Genomic DNA, 16,271 nt, shown 5'->3' on the forward strand with positions numbered 1-16,271 from the left:
CTGTTCTTGCTCTGAGTCACTCCATGCGCCCCGCACTTGCGTCGTGGGCCTCAGAACGCTGCAGGTGTCTCTGCCCTCTCCAGGAATGGTTGGGGGTGGGGAGGAAAGGCCCTGGGAGTTTTGCTGGAAAGGAGGAAGCGGGAGGCCAGGGACCTGCTGGTGTGTCCCCCGCGCGCCCCCGCCCCCCCCGACCAGACCCATTTCTATACAAGGCCTGCTCTCGCCGGCACCCACCCCCAGCGAGTACGGTCGCGGGCGCGGAGCGGTGCATTCCCCCGCCCTGAGCTCAGCGTGCCGGAATGCAGCCGATAAATCAGAGATAACCCCAGGCCCGGGATAAAAGGCCGACGTTGTCCCGGGATCCGGGAGAGCGCGCGCCGGCCTCTAGGAGGTGAGACGTGACCCGGAACACAGCGCAGCAGCGGCGGCGGCCACGGTCTCCTTCCCCGCTTCTCCCCAGCGACATGGACCCCAGGGCGGCGCTGCTCCGGGCTCTCCTGCTCCTCCTGTTCTCGCACCTGTTGCCTCCAGGAGGTCGCTCCCACCCGCTGGGCAGCGCTGGCCCCGACTCGGAAGCGTCCGCAGTACAGGTGAGAGCTACAGCCTGCTCACAGGCGGCTGCGCGTGGCAACAGTTAACGGGTCCTGAGCTACTGTCCCAAGGAGTCCTCAGCTCGCCCCCTCCGCCAGCGAATTAGTGATAAGGGAAGCAGAAAGCAATCGGCCTGGGTGCCAGGACCCCTACCCCGGGTGGCTGGTTCATCTCTGCGCTGTCTAGGGTGGTTTGGCCCAGGTGCCGGCTGCTGAGGCCGCGGCTGTCCCCACCCGTTACAGGAGCTCCTGAACGGTCTGCGGGACACAGTTTCCGAGCTGCAGGAGGAGCAGATGGCCCTGGGACCCCCCCAGCAGGGCCAGAGCCCCGCAGAATCCTGGGAGGTCCAGGAGGAACCCGCTGCAGGGGTCCTTGTGCCCCGTGACCATGTCCTCCGGGCCCTGAGACGACTGGGTGGTCCCAAGATGATGCGTGATTCAGGCTGCTTTGGCCGGAGGCTGGACCGGATTGGTTCCCTCAGTGGCCTGGGCTGCAACGGTAAGCCCTCTCCCGCCACCTTGGCTCCCCCAGCCCCCCTCCCCCATTCCTGTGGATTCCACCATCGGAACCACTTCTGGGTTTAATCTCTGGAAACCACACCCTGAGAAAAGGACACTCAGACATTACTTTCTCTTGCTGACAGTGCTTAGGGCCAAGGAGTGCCCTTCTGGAAGCATTAAGTGTGGACATCATTCATGACTATGTCCATGAGTCCCTACCCACCTTCTAGCCACCTCTTCCCTCTCTGACCAAAAGGGGCAGAATCACCTTAGGATGGAATCCACTCATTGTCTGGCAGCATCTCCTTGGAGCAGAAAGAGTCCTAAACATTTTCCTCCTGGTTTCCCGTAGCCTGTCTATAGCCACAAAGGCAGAGGTCGGGATCACCAGGGCAGCAATAATTCCCAGTTTACAGATGAGGAGACTGAGGTCCAGAGAGATATATTATCCTAAAGCCTCAAACACCCAGATCAGCTGCGGATGGGGGATGGTGGCAGGGATCGCACCCAGTGGGGGGAAGCTCAGATCCTGCCTCAGTTTTCCACCTGACGCCATCATCACCCTTTCTCTCCCTGCACAGTGCTGAGAAGGTATTAAGAGGAAGTGCTGGCTGCAGACATCTGCGTCCGATTCTTCATCAACTCCCTGAGCCCCTTTGAAGCTACTCTTATTTATATTTATTTATTTATTTATTTAGATTGTTTTATATAAGATGACTCTTACCTCTGAGCACATATTTTCCATGGTGAAATAAAGTCAACATTTTATCTTCTTCTTTTGAAACTGGTTTGTCCTGGGGCGCCTTGGTGGCTCAGTCGGTTGAGCATCTGGCCCTTGGTTACAGCTTGGGTCATGATCTCACAGTTCATGAGTCTGAGCTCCATGTCGGGCTCTGCATTTACAGTGCAGAGCCTGCTTGGAATTCTCTCTCTCTCCCTCTTCCTCTGCTCTTCCATCTCTCTCTCTCTCAAAATAATTAAATAAACTTTAAAAATGTTAAAGAAAAGAAACTGATTTGTCTTAGTGCATTAGAAGAAATAAATCATTAAAAAACCCCACACAGCAAAAGAAATCCAAACCCTTTGTTTTCTTGAAGTTTCCAAAAGTGTCCTAATAGTGGGGTGGGGAGATGGCCTCAGGATTGGTCAAGCAGGAGTGTTAGGGGTGCCTTTCTCCTCTTCAAGGGCTTTTCATGTTCTGAAATGTCTATAAATACCTCAAGCACCAAGACACTTTGCAGAAATGGCTTTTCAAAGCTGGCAGTTTCTCCCTGGGAGTGGAGATGGGCCCTGAGCCATTCGTGCAACAGAGAAAGTGGGTCGGTGTTTGCTCACTAGTTTTCCCTCGGTCTGGAATTCTGCCATCAGAGGCATTCTTTCTAGTGATTGTTTGCAGGAGGTCTAAGCTAAAATCTCAGAAATGAGGATGTGTGTGTGTGTGTGTGTGTGTGTGTGTGTGTGTTTGAGACACAATGGCTCGTTTGCATTCTTGAATAGGGGTGAGCTCTCCATTCTGCCACAAACCTCAGCTTCCAACCTTCCATTCTTGATCTTATCCTGTAAAGGCCTTTAAAGCCCTGAGTCTAATTAGCATTTTCATTTCCCAACCACAGGTTTAGAAGTGTCTGACAAAAGGCTCAGTATTTCAGGGTGCCTTCTGGGGGCTCCACATCTTCCTCTCTGCCTCAGAGAGAGAAACCTCTCATTTCTAGGGCAGAAAAGGAGACAACCACCAGAGTCCCACTGTGTTGTCTTATTCAGTGGAGAGTCCTGTTGGCACACTGCCCTAACCTCGTGGAACCACCCTTCCCAAGCATCCTGCCTCCCGAGCATCCCGAGCCTCACTCCCTTGCTTTCAGGCTCCCAGGACACAGCTTATGGAGTCCCCTTGCCCAGAATGCCTTTTAGAATACAAGCTCTGCAGAAGGAACAGGACAGAATAGTCCCATCTGATGGATCAGAAAACCAAGACCCAGAAAACCGAAGCCTCCTCCCTAGGAGCATGTGGCCCTGGATGCTCTGAGCTCTCCCAGTGAGTGGAGAGCCAAGTCACTCCTGAACCTGTGCTCTCTCCCTGCGCTCCTGGCCTTGAAATTCACTCTCCTGACCTTTCTGCTGTTCTCAGCTAATGTTTCTTACACCGAATTGAAACATGAGTGGTGGGTTTTTATGTTATTTGTCATTTCAAACCAGCGTGTTGCCAGAGGTTATGGACAGCCAGTGACCTCAATTAAGACTTTAAAAATGAGGTTTAGGAGCGAGTTACTTTCTTTTTTTTTTTTTAATGTTTTATTTATTTCTAGGAGAGAGAGAGAGAGACAGCGTGAGCAGGGGAGGGTCAGAGAGAGAGGGAGTGACAGACTCTGAAACAGGCTCCAGGCTCTGAGCTGGCAGTCAGCACAGAGCCCGATGCGGGGCCCGAACCCACGAACCACGAGATCATGACCTAAGCGAAAGTCAGACGCTTAAACGACTAAGCCACCCAGGCGCCCCGGAGCAAGTTACTTTCTAATAAAACTGTGAGCCATCTTTACCTGGCATTTCTGACCCAGGGAGTGCAATGAATACTCAGCATAGTTAACCTTCATAAAGGCCTCATTAAGCACCAGGGACAGTTCCGTTAACTCATGTAGTCTTTACAACCAATCTATGAAGAGCTCTTACTATCCCTCATTTTAACAGAGGGGGAAATCAAGGCACAGAGAGGTAACATAACTTGCTCAAGATCATGAAGTTAACAAGTGGCAGAGCCAGGGTTCAAGTCCTTGATTCGCAGGCGGCATGCATCTTACACCTGTTCTCAGAGTTCTCTGCAGGGAAGGGGAGATCAAGTTCCACTTGGTCATGGTGGCCACCGACTTCCTTCTTTCCCTTGCTCCTTCCTCATTCTCTTGCCAATGTTTCTTGGGACTGTCTCCAAAATAAACTACTACAGGAGAACCTAAACTAAGGCACTCCCAAAGGATTAAGTTTCTCCCAGGGCTCCACCCTCAAGGATTAGAGTCCTTGGAATCTTCCTTGATTCCATTCTCTGGCTGGACCTCCCACACAGGCACCATGTCCACTCCACCTCCTCCCTAACATCTCCTATACACAATCCTTCACTTCTATTCCTAGTTTAGACCCTCACCACTCATGCTGACATTGGCTCACCAACTTTCTAGGCTCTCTCATATGGTCCACTCCAGGCTCTCTCATATGGCCCTTCCTGTATTGGGGAAGAGATAGGAACCTTCATGTTTTGGCCAAAGGGTGACTCTTCCTCCCAGTGAAGACCCCAGTTAGGGCAAGGTACAATGGTGCGTGCTCAGGGATGTGCCTTGGAGGGGTGAGAGGGTAGGAGAGGCACTGAAGTAACTCATTGATTCAGTCATTTGGAAAATATTTTCTAAAGAATCAGTACATGTCCACTCCGTGCTTGGTGCTGGGATAGCACAACAGCAGCTGACGAAGATACAGGCCCTCACACTTGGCCTGTATCTCTGGCTTCCCAGAAAATGGAGCCTTAGCAATGGCTGATCTAGTTCTCCTAGCTGCTATCTGACCCTCTCTCCACCTCCATGTACCACCAAGCCCCCTCCCCCAATAAGCAGGATCAAGTGGCTACGAGAGAGGGCCAAGCCAGTTCATGAATGGATGGAATCTCTGGTATCCCCAGCTACTACCTGAAGGAACTGGGCCACACTGCCCACAAGTGCAGAGGAGTTCATGGTCCTGCGGCTGGGCTGGGGCAAGGGTGGGTTGACACTTTAGCCAGTGAGAGGCAGGAGATGGACACCGAATCCCATTTCCCAAAAGATGGGTTGAAGTCCTGCACTCCCAGAACCTCAGAATGTGACCTTATTTGGAAATAGGCTCATTGTAGATATAATTAGTTAAGATGAGGTCATACCAGAGTAGGGTGGGCTCCTAATCCAATGACTAGTGTCCTCATACGAAGAGGAGAGAGAGATACAGAGAGTGACGATGGCCATGTGACAACAGAGGCTGCGATTGGGGTGCTGCGTCTATAAGGCAAGGGATGCCATTGACCGCTGGCAGCTACCAGAAGCCAGAGGAGGCCTCAAAGTCTCCTCCCTGGAAGGGAGCCCTACCAACAACCTAATCCTAGACCTCTGGCCTCCATAACTATGAGACGATCAATTTCTGTTGCTTCAAGACCCCCAGGTGGTGGCACTTTGTTAGAGTCACCCTGGGGATCCAACATTGTGCCCTCACCCTGCTCTCTCCTCATAGACTATTCCAAGGCTCTGGGCTCCAGGAAGTCTCTGGACATGACCATGGCCAGCTTGGTAGCGTATCCCTATTTGCTCTCTGTCTTTCCCTACCCCATGGTGGGCAGCCTCTGAGGTGGCCCCCAGTGACGCCCAACCTCCTGGTATCCATGCTTTTGTGTAATTCCCTCCCAGCATGGCAAACATGTTGCGATGCCACTTTCAAGTCTAAGTTACAAAGGGCGTACAGAAATCTCTCCCTCTGCCAGAAGGAGGTCAGTTGTGTTTCTATGGAGAGAACGGACATCTCTAGCCAACAGTCTTCAAGGGTCTGAGGCCTGTCAATAGACGTAGAAGTGAACTTGAAAGCAGAGCCTCTAGGCAAGTCTTGCACCAACTGCAGCCCCAGCCAACATCTTAACCGTAGCCTGTGAGAGCCCTGAGTGAGGTGCACCTGGCTAAGTAGAGCCAGATTCCTGATCCATAGGAAACTATCAGATAAAGGATATGTGTTATCTCAAGTTGCTAAGGTTTGGGGTAGTTTGTTACACAGTCATAGTTAAGCAATACACTATCTCATTTCTCTCTTGCCCTCACTCTTGCTTCCCTTGAACGGGAGCCCCCATAAAGCTTTAGCAACTGAACTTTGGCCATGGGCTGGCTTTGCTGTCTAAGGAACCTGCTCCCAGCTTCTTGTCCCAGTGACCTCCATGTTGTACCAAAGAAAAAGAACATCATTTTCAAAGTCAGAAGCAATATCCCTAAATGTGCAGTAGGGGCTTACCAATTTCTTCCAGCTGGGGCTTCTGCTGTAGACCATTTGTGTCTGATGGAATCACACCATGAGCATGAGGAGTTTCTCATACCAGCTTTGCGCATGTGTTACATTGCTGGGACCTCATGGCTCCCTGAAGCAGCCCACAGCATCCCCGTGGAGGGTCCTGAGATGGGGACTCTGAGACAAGCTAGAGACACCCCAATTCTGGATTCTCCCACCCATTTGCAATACTCATTCCATCATATGACTAAAACAACTTCTTTCTTTCCAGTGATAAGGAAATAAAGGCTTTTGACTTTTTAGCTAGTGGAAGAGGTGGGGGTGGGGGGTGGATCTGGTTTTCTGTGCCTTTAGCTTTTCTTCTGTCTCACTCCTACAGGCCGGCTTCTAAACACCCTGTTAAATATTAACTCCTCCACACAGGTGCATGTGCACACCTCCCCAAGATCGAGCCAGGGCATGGAAAAGAAGAGAAACTTTACATCAAGCCATTTTCTGTTTCAAGTGCAAATCAAAGGCTTCACTAAGATTGGGGTAATAAGTCTATATGAGGCTTGTCTCCATTTCCACTAAGCCTTGTCAGTGCAGAAGGTGGTGTTGGTTCAATGTCAAGTCCTTGGGACGGCAAAACTGAATGTTCTCTTTCTTGCCACCCCCCTTCCACAAAATAGATAACAAAAACTGAACCCAACCCAGACAAAAAGCTATGGCTACTAGAAGAAATGCAGCAGTTGACACTAAGGCCTTGCTGCGGTTTCACTCTGAAAGAGGAAAGGTTACTTTAATACAAGGAGCAGAGAAAATACTGAAATTCACTTTCTGGAACCTTGAAGGGCATTTCCGCCTCTCCTTGGGCCACTTGCAGGCTTCAGAAGTGGCTCAGGACAGAGGAGCAGCACAAGCCCCTGGGGGCCGAGCCATTGCAGGGGCCACCTGCCACAAGGCCCTTCCGGAAGTCGCCACCCACGTCAAAGGCCTGTTTGAAAGGGCATCTCCAGGGGACCGCCTGTGTGACGCACACAGCAAGGAGCATCAGTTCCCCCAGTGTGGCTGCTCACTGAATCCTCTTTGCTAATAATAACCCTGCCAACCGTGCGATTAAGCTGTGAGCACATTCCAGGGACTCATCAGGATACGATGCCCCCAGAGTTCCCGTTGAGGGCTGCACCCACTTTGGATTTCAAGCCGAGTTCGGCTGACCCAGATAAGGTTACTGGAGAGGGCTCCTTTCTCCTTCTGTCTTAGAATAAAATCACCCTGGATACCTCTTGTGACCTCTGGCTGTGTACCGTCCCGATTTCCTGCCTGCCCACGGAACAGCCTCTCCCCCTGGTCAACCAGGGAGGGGGCTTGGCTGTTCATTACACACGCACTTCCTGGCTTCCACGGGGCCCATTGAAACACATCAGGTATGTCGGCAGGTTGTGGGGCTTGGATGCCCCTTTCTTTGAGATAGTCCACACACAAGCACACAGACTTGCCAAGCACCACACCCCCTGCCCAGGAAGGGAGGAAGGTGAAGGAGCTGCTCAGAGGTCACCTGGGAGTGGGGATAGGGGTGTGTTTAATCAGGGACTGCACCGGAAGGGCTGGTAAGGAACTGTCATGCTAAGTGGCAGCAGCATCTGTGAAATGGATTAGGAATGGTGGGCGCTGGTGTCAGACCCAGGGTTCTAGTCGGGCTTTGCCACTTTGGAGCCCAGCGACCTTGGGCAAGTGACATACACTCTGTCTCAGGTCTGCCCCTCTGTAAATGGAAACAGTATTACCTACCTCGTGGGGGTGGGGATGAAAATTAGATAATCCTGGGGCGCCTGGGTGGCTTAGTCGGTTGAGCGTCCGACTTTCGCTTAGGTCATGATCTCGCGGTTCGTGGGTTTGAGCCCTGCGTCGGGCTCTGTGCTGACTGCCAGCTCAGAGCCTGGAGCCTATTTCAGAGTCTGTATCTCCCTTTCTCTCTGACCCTCCCCTGCTCATGCTGTCTCTCTCTCTCTCCTAAAAAAAAAAAAAAGAAAAGAAAAAAAGAAAAAAAAAGAAAATTAGATAATCCATTTAAGATTCTCCACATGGTGCCTGGCATGTTAGAGCTGATCAATATAGGTGGCCATTCTTACCATCTTGCAAACAGATAGCACTTCCCACTTCACAATGCGTGGGCAGAATGCACACATCGGTGGTTTGTCTAAGCCTCACGGCAACATTGAGAGGTGGGTAGAGCGTAGGGAAAATAAGGCTGGGACAATGTGTGTAACTTGGTTTGTTTGGGGCTATAATGCAGGTCTTTCAACCCTTCAGATTTAGGGTTTTCCCTCTAAGCCCATCTTGCATTGAAAAGTATGCTAACATGGAGTTCAGCGCTTACTGAATGGAGACCACTTGTTAAATGCGGACAGGCTTGGGGCACTTGGCTGCCTGTTGGTAGCGTGTGCAACTCTTGATCTTGGGGTTGTGAGCTCGAGCCCATGTTGAGTGTGGAGATTATTTAAAAATAAAATCTTGAGGGGCACCTAGGTGGCCCAGTCAGTTAAGCCTCTGACTTCAGCTCAGGTCATAATCTCACGGTTTGTGAGTTCAAGCCCCACATCAGGCTCTGTGCTGACAGCTCAGGGCCTGGAGCCTGCTCTGGATTCTGTGTTTCCTTCTCCCTCTGCCCCTCGCATGCTCTTTCTCTCTTTCTCAAAACTAAATAAACATTAAAAAAAAGTAAAATCTTGAGGGGCACCTGGGGGGCTCGTCGGTTAAGCAGCTGACTCTTGATTTTGGCTCTGGTCATGATCTCAAAGTTTGTGAGCATAGGGCTCTGCACTGATAGCGCAGCTCCTGCTTGGGATTCTCTCTCTCCCTCCCCCTCTCTCTCTCTCTCTCTGCCCTTCCCCTGCTTTCTTTCACTTTCTCTCTCAAAATAAATAAATAAACATTAAAAAAATAAAATCTTGAAAAAAAGGGGGAAAGCCTTGCTCCCTATTTCTCTTTGGGGGGTCAGGAAAATGGAGGGCCCAGAGGCTCATCACTTGCCTGGCCTCATGGAAGGTCATGGGAGACATTAAGGGACACTGGGTGCCACGTTCACCTCCTTCTCCCTCCACCAGCCAGCTTGCCACGGGAGCTTTCCCGGGAGCTTTGGGAGCATTACAAGCTTCAAACTCAGTCTGAGCTTCTATAATCAGTGAGGTGACAGGGATGAAAATGTTGGCCTCTCTAAGTGCCCATCCCCCTCAACACTGTGGATGAAGGGGAAGGAGGAGGAGCTTGGCGGAGGTTATGGCTGTGTTCCCAAAAGTTTTCTTGGTGTTTATGTGCAGGAGCTGAATTCTTGGGACATTCATCACATTTGGTTCCCGGCTGACTTAATGCTCTAAATAATAACTCCCTCTTCACCTGACTGCCGAGAGTGACTGCCAGGGGTGAGGGCAGCTCAGCTGGAGGGAGAGGTCTGCCCTCATGGCTGATGAGTCAGGTGTGAGGCTGGCTTGAGCATCTGGACTAATTTGTCCTGAGCTGCCGGCTGCTTGCCACTTCCTCCTCTCCCGCCCTTATTTGGAGCCCCTGACAACTGAGCCGAAAACCAACCCCGGGGGAGCTGGGCGCTGGCCAACCGTCACCCTCTGCCTCCCTGCGTGGGTCCTGTTGCCGAGGAGAAAGAAGCCCCAGGCATCACTGTGAGATAACCAAGGACTCTTTTTTGCTCTTCTCACACCTTTGAAGTGGGAACCTCTTGAGGCAAATCAACAAGAATGTGGCTCTTGCAGCTGAGGGTCTGGGGTTGTTGGGGCTGCTCAAGGTGGAGGGGCAGTGACAGGCTCTGCTGGGCTGATAGCTTTAAAAGGGCATCTTCTGCTGCTCCTCATTCAGCTGCTTTATCGCTGCAAGTGACAGAATGGGGAGGGTTCCGTCCCTCTTGCGCTCTTGGAGAGCTGGGGGGGCTATAAAAAGAGGAGGTGCAGGGCAGCTGGGAGACAGAGGCGGAGGGAGGCTGAGAGAAGGAAAGGAGAGGACAAAGAGGCAGCAAGCACCAGAACACTCCTTGACCGACGCCACCATGGGCTCCTTCTCCACCATCACCGCAAGCTTCCTCTTCCTGGCGTTTCAGCTCCTGGGGCAAACAGGAGCCAACCCCGTGTACAGCTCTGTGTCCAATGCAGACCTGATGGATTTCAAGGTAGGGCCAGGACAGGGGCCACAGTCTGGGACTAGGGGGCTTTGTGACACTGTGCCAGTCATTTGAGACCTCTCCCTTTCCCTGTGTGTTCCTTTTGTAAAGAATTTGCTGGACCATTTGGAGGACAAGATGCCTTTAGAAGATGAAGTCGTGCCCCCACAAGCACTAAGTGAGCAGAATGAGGAAGCTGGGGTAGCTCTCAGCCCCCTCCCTGAGGTGCCTCCCTGGACTGGGGAGGTCAACCCAGCCCAGAGAGATGGGGGTGCCCTTGGGCGTGGCCCCTGGGACTCCTCCGATAGAGCTGCCCTCCTGAAAAGCAAGCTGAGGGCACTGCTCGCTGCCCCTCGGAGTCTGCGGAGGTCCAGCTGCTTTGGAGGCAGGATGGACAGGATTGGAGCTCAGAGTGGACTGGGCTGCAACAGCTTCCGGGTAAGAGGCACTTGGGGTGGAAATGGGGTGGGGAGGAAGGCATTTATGGTTTCACTGAGACTCAAACCTTGTCAAAGAACACCACCAGGGGATGCCTCCTGCAGTAAAGGGACCAGAGTAGAAGCTTACTTTTTGGAAAATTTTGTTCCAACTTGAAGCAATGACATCATTCTCAGGTACAGGCTGCTAAGAAAATGTTAAGGAAAAAAAAAAAGTTACTGCCATGAGCACTGGGGACTTAAAATGTTCATGGAGTCAAGTCACATTCATTCTGCTGATTGGCTGTTCATGTTCCTCCCCAGAGTTGTCAGATCCCAAAGGATTAAGTGAAAATGACTGAGGTTGACTTATAGCTTCTAACAAGCAATATGTGTACCAGGTCATGAAACTCAGGGTTGTCAGGCTGGAGTGGTGGCTGCGGGGAACTGGGCACAGTCCCGTGAGGTGGACTTTTCCAATAGGGCCAGGTCACTAAGCCAACCTTGTCTCTGTTCTCTTTGTAGTACCGAAGATAATGGCCAGGGAGGAAAAGGCGGGCCAGGCCCTGGACAGACTTCGAGAGATCCTCATCCCTTGGGGTCTCTCACTCAACTGTGTCCCATCTCATTGCCATCAAGTTGAGCCGTGATGAGCACCCTGTTCAAGCTGCAGCCTCTTGTCAATGTTTCTCACGTTTTATGCTGAATGTAGACCAAGTGGCTTAATTGTGGCTTCCGCTCCTCTCCCATCCCATGCATTAAATTTTAGGGTAGACATTCACCCATTACTGAAAGTTGTTTGAAAGATGAATAAACTTCAGCACCACGGACAGAAGCCGAAGGCTCGGTTGGTGTGATTTCTTTCTTTTTCCTGGGAGAATTCAGCCTGATACCCGTTTTACCTCTTGTCAGAGAGAATGCCCTGTTTCTTTCCTCTTCCTTGTAAACATAATAGCATTTATCTTGGGGAGCCATGTAAGGTTCACAGCAAAATGAAGAAGAAAGTATAGCGGCTTCCCATTGACCCCCTGCCCTCCCACATGCAGAGCCACCCTCATTATCAAGGTGTCCCACCAGAATGGTGCCTTTGCGACAGCCAAGGAACCTGCCTTGACACGTGGTTGTCATCCAGAGTCCACAGCTGACATTAGGGTCACTCTTGGTGGCATTCTGTGGGTTTGAACAAATTCTTCCTTGTATTCCCTCCCCACCTCTCACCCCCAAGTTTTTCTTTGGTGGAGGGTAGGGCTCAAACCGCAGTTCACAGCCTCATCGGGGGTCCTGGAAATGCCCCAGGAGACTGAAAGGACATTTATTTTTCAGATTTGCTCACATTCAGGGCACTTATTTATTGAAAAGAAAACTTACAAACATCTGGGCTTTTTTCTCCTGGTTGCATCTAATGTAGCTTGTACTCCATAAACAATTTTGTACACCTAGTAGTTTTTTGGGGTTTTTTTGGATCCACATTTATACTCAGAGCCTGAAAAAGAAAATCAAGGCACATTTGTAAATGAGATCACTAAGACAATTTTCTCTGATACCTTTTGAGAGAGTTACTTGCAGCAGCCGAGTGGCTGCCCTTTAAGAAAAGTGGGCAAAATATTTGCTTTTACGAGACCACTGCTCTAACCTCTGAGCTATGGAGCCTGTATTTGCTTTCAAAAGCTGAGCAAAGCAGGACGCCCTGGGGGCTCAGTCGGTTGAGCATCCGACTTCAGCTCAGGTCATGATCTCGTGGTTCTTGCATTTGAGCCCCACATAGGGCTCGCTGCTGTTAGCATGGAGCCCACTTCAGCTCCTTGGTCCCCTCTCTCTCTGCCCCTATCTCACCCACGCACACGCCCTCTCTCTTTCTCTCTCTCAAAAAAAGAGCTGAGTGAAGTAAAGAAAGAAACGTTTGCTTTGCTGACAAACTGCACAGTTTATGTGCCTTTGGGATACTAATACATAATTAAAAACTAGCCACCAGCTTTCTCTAATTCAGCCCCAAGGTGATGGAACAGGGCTGCACTGGAGAAGATGCCGTTTCTTTGTATCCAATTCCGAAAAGTGGAGAGTACCAGGCACTAAGTTCACCCACAACAGGGAGGCTTGCTCTGTTTTCCCGCCCTACGTGCCTCATTCTCCATGTCAGATTCTATGACATGCCTCCAACTCCCCCTACACCTAACTGCTCACTTCTCCGTGCCCTTATTTATCCTGTTCCTTCCTCCTGTAATGCTATTTACCCAGTGCTCCTAGGAACATTCTACACATCCAAGGCTCATTGAAGATGCCACTCCATCCCTGGTATCACGTGCCCAGAACTCACTATGCTCTGCATTGGTAGCATTCTATATATGACGAGTACAACACAACACAATTTGCCTTGGCAGGCAATTGTGGCTGTGTCCCTGGACTGTAAACTCCTTGAAGGTAAAGGCCTGGCCAGCACCGCTGCAGCCCATGGCATTCTCGGTGCTCTATAAATGTCAATTTGTTGGGGCACCTGGAGGGGCTCAGTCGGTTAAGTGCCAGTCAGTTAAGTGCCAGACTCGTGGTTTTGGCTCAGGCCATGATTTTGTAGTTCATGAGATGGATCCCTGCATCAGGCTCTGCACTAATGGTGTGGAGCCTGCTTGGGATCCATTCTCTCTTCCGCTCTCTCTGCTCATGCACACTCTCTCTCGATCTCTCAAAATAAACTTAAAAAAAAAAAAAAAAGTCAAATTGTCTTGGTCCTGTACAGAAGTCAGGAAAAGAGGGACAAAGTAGTAGTTTGCTCTTTGTAAGGGAAGGGGAGGCCAGAAGTGAATTGATGGTTCAGGAGCAGAGGCAGGGGAAGACCTTAAACCTAACCACTTCCGATAAAAGTATTCTTCGTGTGGACTTTGGGCAGAGAGGGACAGAAAACCAAGAAGCAAAGAAGGACTAACAAGGACAAGAGCAGAAACAGGGAGAAGCGTGTGTCCTAACTCGGCTGCCGAGGTCTGGGGAGGAGGGGCTGCAAGGAGGGGGAGTGCGGTGAGCCCCGCACACACTCCCGAGGTGTCACTGGGACACGGCGGGCGCTCACAGAATGGGAATGATGGATGCGCCGGATACACAGAAAGTGCCCCTGGCTCTCAGGAAACCTGGGGTCAGGATTGAACGGAGGCGACATCTACTGCTGGTCGGAGGGCAACTTAAAGCAGACCGACCGGAGACAAAGAGAATCCTACTTGTGGCCGAGCAAAGAGCAATGACAGACGGCGGCAGGGAAGCCAGCTCCAAGGTCTAAGCATCTACAGATCGGTACTGACATCACTTCTTCCGGCTGGGTGCTGAGACCTGTCCGCGGGGCAGATTCCTGAACGCAGCCCTGCAGGCACACAAATGGATCCCCTTGCTACGGAGGTGCCAGCTGAGGGAGCAGGAGGCCTGTTACAGGAGCAAAGCATCAGCGACCAAGGTCCCCGGGGGTTCATTTGAGGGGAGAAGCTTAAAGGAGACAGATGAAGACATTTTATTCTGATGTTGTTACAGTTACAATGAGAACTTCCAAGTTTCAAAAGTTCAAATAAAAATAGAATTTTACAAATTAAAAAAAAATACAATATGTACACAATAGAATTAGCTAATATTACTATACAAACCAACAGTGCAAACAGAGAAAAGGAAGCTGCTACTGCCGAGGTGACCAAGGTCCACGGGGCCGTGGGGCAATACTGTACATCCACACCGCAGGGCCCGGGAGGGCACTTCTGGCCTTTCCAGAGGCCTTCTGGTCTCCGAGGGCCGTGTCAGGACACGATTTTGCATCGGGAATGTCAGAGTTGGTTGGGTCAAGCAAGCAAGCGTCCATCCCGGCCAGGAACCATTAGTTAAACAAGGTCATGAGCAAATCATCCCCCAGAGTGCAAAGGTCCTGCGGTCGGGAGGGACTCTTGCTCCCTAGCTCCCGATCACCTCAGCTGGGGAACCGGAAACACCAAGCGCGAGATGAAACACAGAAAACTGTCTCCAGCCACCGCCGGGCCCCCTGTGGGTTCTGTTTATGGACGTGCCATCCCACGTGGAGGTGAAGGGGCCGGTGACCGGGGAGGTGGTGACAACGTGGGCTTCTCATTATTCAAGGGGTGAGACTTCCAGTTACTTTGTTAAAAGTGGGGCAGTCGCTGTCTTTGGGCATATCAGGGAGGGGAAGACGCCCGCAGAGGGCAGGAAGCAGTGCGCCTTTCCAGAGTGAGTTTGGGTCCGTGGCGGCCACGTGGAGGGATGCATTTGTGCGGTACCGGCTACCTCCAGGCCACATCAGTGGGAACAAAGCATCTGGTGACTTAAATGCAAGGCAGTGGGCACTAAGGGGTAGATTCCAACAACATGCACCCAGGGAGGCCTTGAGGCAGGCGGCTTCCCAGACCCCCGGAGGCCAGAGGTCCCCCCCNGGAGGTGAAGGGGCCGGTGACCGGGGAGGTGGTGACAACATGGGCTTCTCATTATTCAAGGGGTGAGGCTTCCAGTTACTTTGTTACAAGTGGGGCAGTCGCTGTCTTTGGGCATATCAGGGAGGGGAAGACGCCCGCAGAGGGCAGGAAGCAGTGTGCCTTTCCAGAGTGAGTTTGGGTCCGTGGCGGCCACGTGGAGGGATGCATTTGTGCGGTACCGGCTACCTCCAGGCCACATCAGTGGGAACAAAGCATCTGGTGACTTAAATGCAAGGCAGTGGGCACTAAGGGGTAGATTCCAACAACATGCACCCAGGGAGGCCTTGAGGCAGGCGGCTTCCCAGACCCCCGGAGGCCAGAGGTCCCCCCCACCCCTCCTCGCAGCACTTTAGTTCTGCCGGTTCCCGGGAAGGATGGGAAGAGGGGATTCAGTTTCTGTGATGGGTGGTCTGGACACTCTCCTGACTCGGGGAACTAACTGCTTTCTTTCTTAATAAAAGGAAGGATGAATGTGGCCAAGCTCTGACTGCTGCCTTAAAACACACGGGCAGCTAGTTAAACACAATCACAGTCAGAAGGGCTTGCCTTTTTTGGTCCTTGTGATTCCCCCAACTAGCTACTGGGGGTCCCATCCACATCTCACAAGGCAAGTGCATCTGAGGAAGCTGAAAAACGTAGAAGTTAAAGTACTTTTGGTCAAAGAGGCAGGAAAATGGGAGAGGGCCACAGGCAAGTGGAAAAGATCCTGGAAGCAGTCTCCTCACTTAAGTGAGCAGAGTGTGCCGAGCACAGGGTCTAGGCCGGCCCGGACAGATGGACGGATGGACGGACGCCCACCCCCAGGCAGAGGGCAAGAGGTGTTGCCGAGGTCAGGCGTCCACGCCCTTAGGCAACTTCCGCAATTTATAAAAATAACTTAAATGCACAGGAATGACCTCTTGAGGCCCAAAGCGTGCCTGCCCCAGGGCTGCAGGGTGGGCCTCGGATGGGGCACAAATAAGGGGAGAGCACAGGGGTTGAGGAAAGAAGTACAAATACCCCACGGCAAGTGTTCACTTTGGGGGCCCAGTCAGAGGACCGCCCGGTCTGGAGGGAGACCGAGTCACTGACAGCCAAGAGGAGAGGCCTCCTTCCCATGGTTAACGCTATAGCCTCAGGGCCTGGTCCTGCCCCCCCCAGGTCCCTCCACAGGCTGGGGATGGCTGGGGGTGGC

At 51.7% G+C, this 16,271-nt stretch overlaps 2 protein-coding genes across 2 annotated transcripts; both read left to right on the forward strand.

Moving 5' to 3' along the window:
• Window positions 1-113: 113 nt before the first annotated feature.
• On the forward strand, window positions 114-1,864 carry NPPB (natriuretic peptide B). Its single transcript, XM_077763749.1, has 3 exons — window positions 114-590; window positions 834-1,089; window positions 1,673-1,864. Exons 1-3 carry the CDS (start codon window positions 465-467, stop codon window positions 1,687-1,689), a joined length of 399 nt encoding a protein of 132 aa, XP_077619875.1. The 5' UTR covers window positions 114-464; the 3' UTR covers window positions 1,690-1,864.
• An 8,176-nt stretch (window positions 1,865-10,040) lies between these two features.
• Window positions 10,041-11,484, forward strand: NPPA (natriuretic peptide A). The gene is made up of 3 exons (XM_077763750.1): window positions 10,041-10,242; window positions 10,345-10,671; window positions 11,175-11,484. Exons 1-3 carry the CDS (start codon window positions 10,123-10,125, stop codon window positions 11,184-11,186), a joined length of 459 nt encoding a protein of 152 aa, XP_077619876.1. The 5' UTR covers window positions 10,041-10,122; the 3' UTR covers window positions 11,187-11,484.
• The last annotated feature ends 4,787 nt before the right edge of the window (window positions 11,485-16,271 follow it).

Source organism: Crocuta crocuta, unplaced genomic scaffold (genome assembly GCF_008692635.1).
Source record: "Crocuta crocuta isolate KB4526 unplaced genomic scaffold, BGI_CrCroc_1.0 scaffold13, whole genome shotgun sequence".
Taxonomy (NCBI): domain Eukaryota; kingdom Metazoa; phylum Chordata; class Mammalia; order Carnivora; family Hyaenidae; genus Crocuta; species Crocuta crocuta.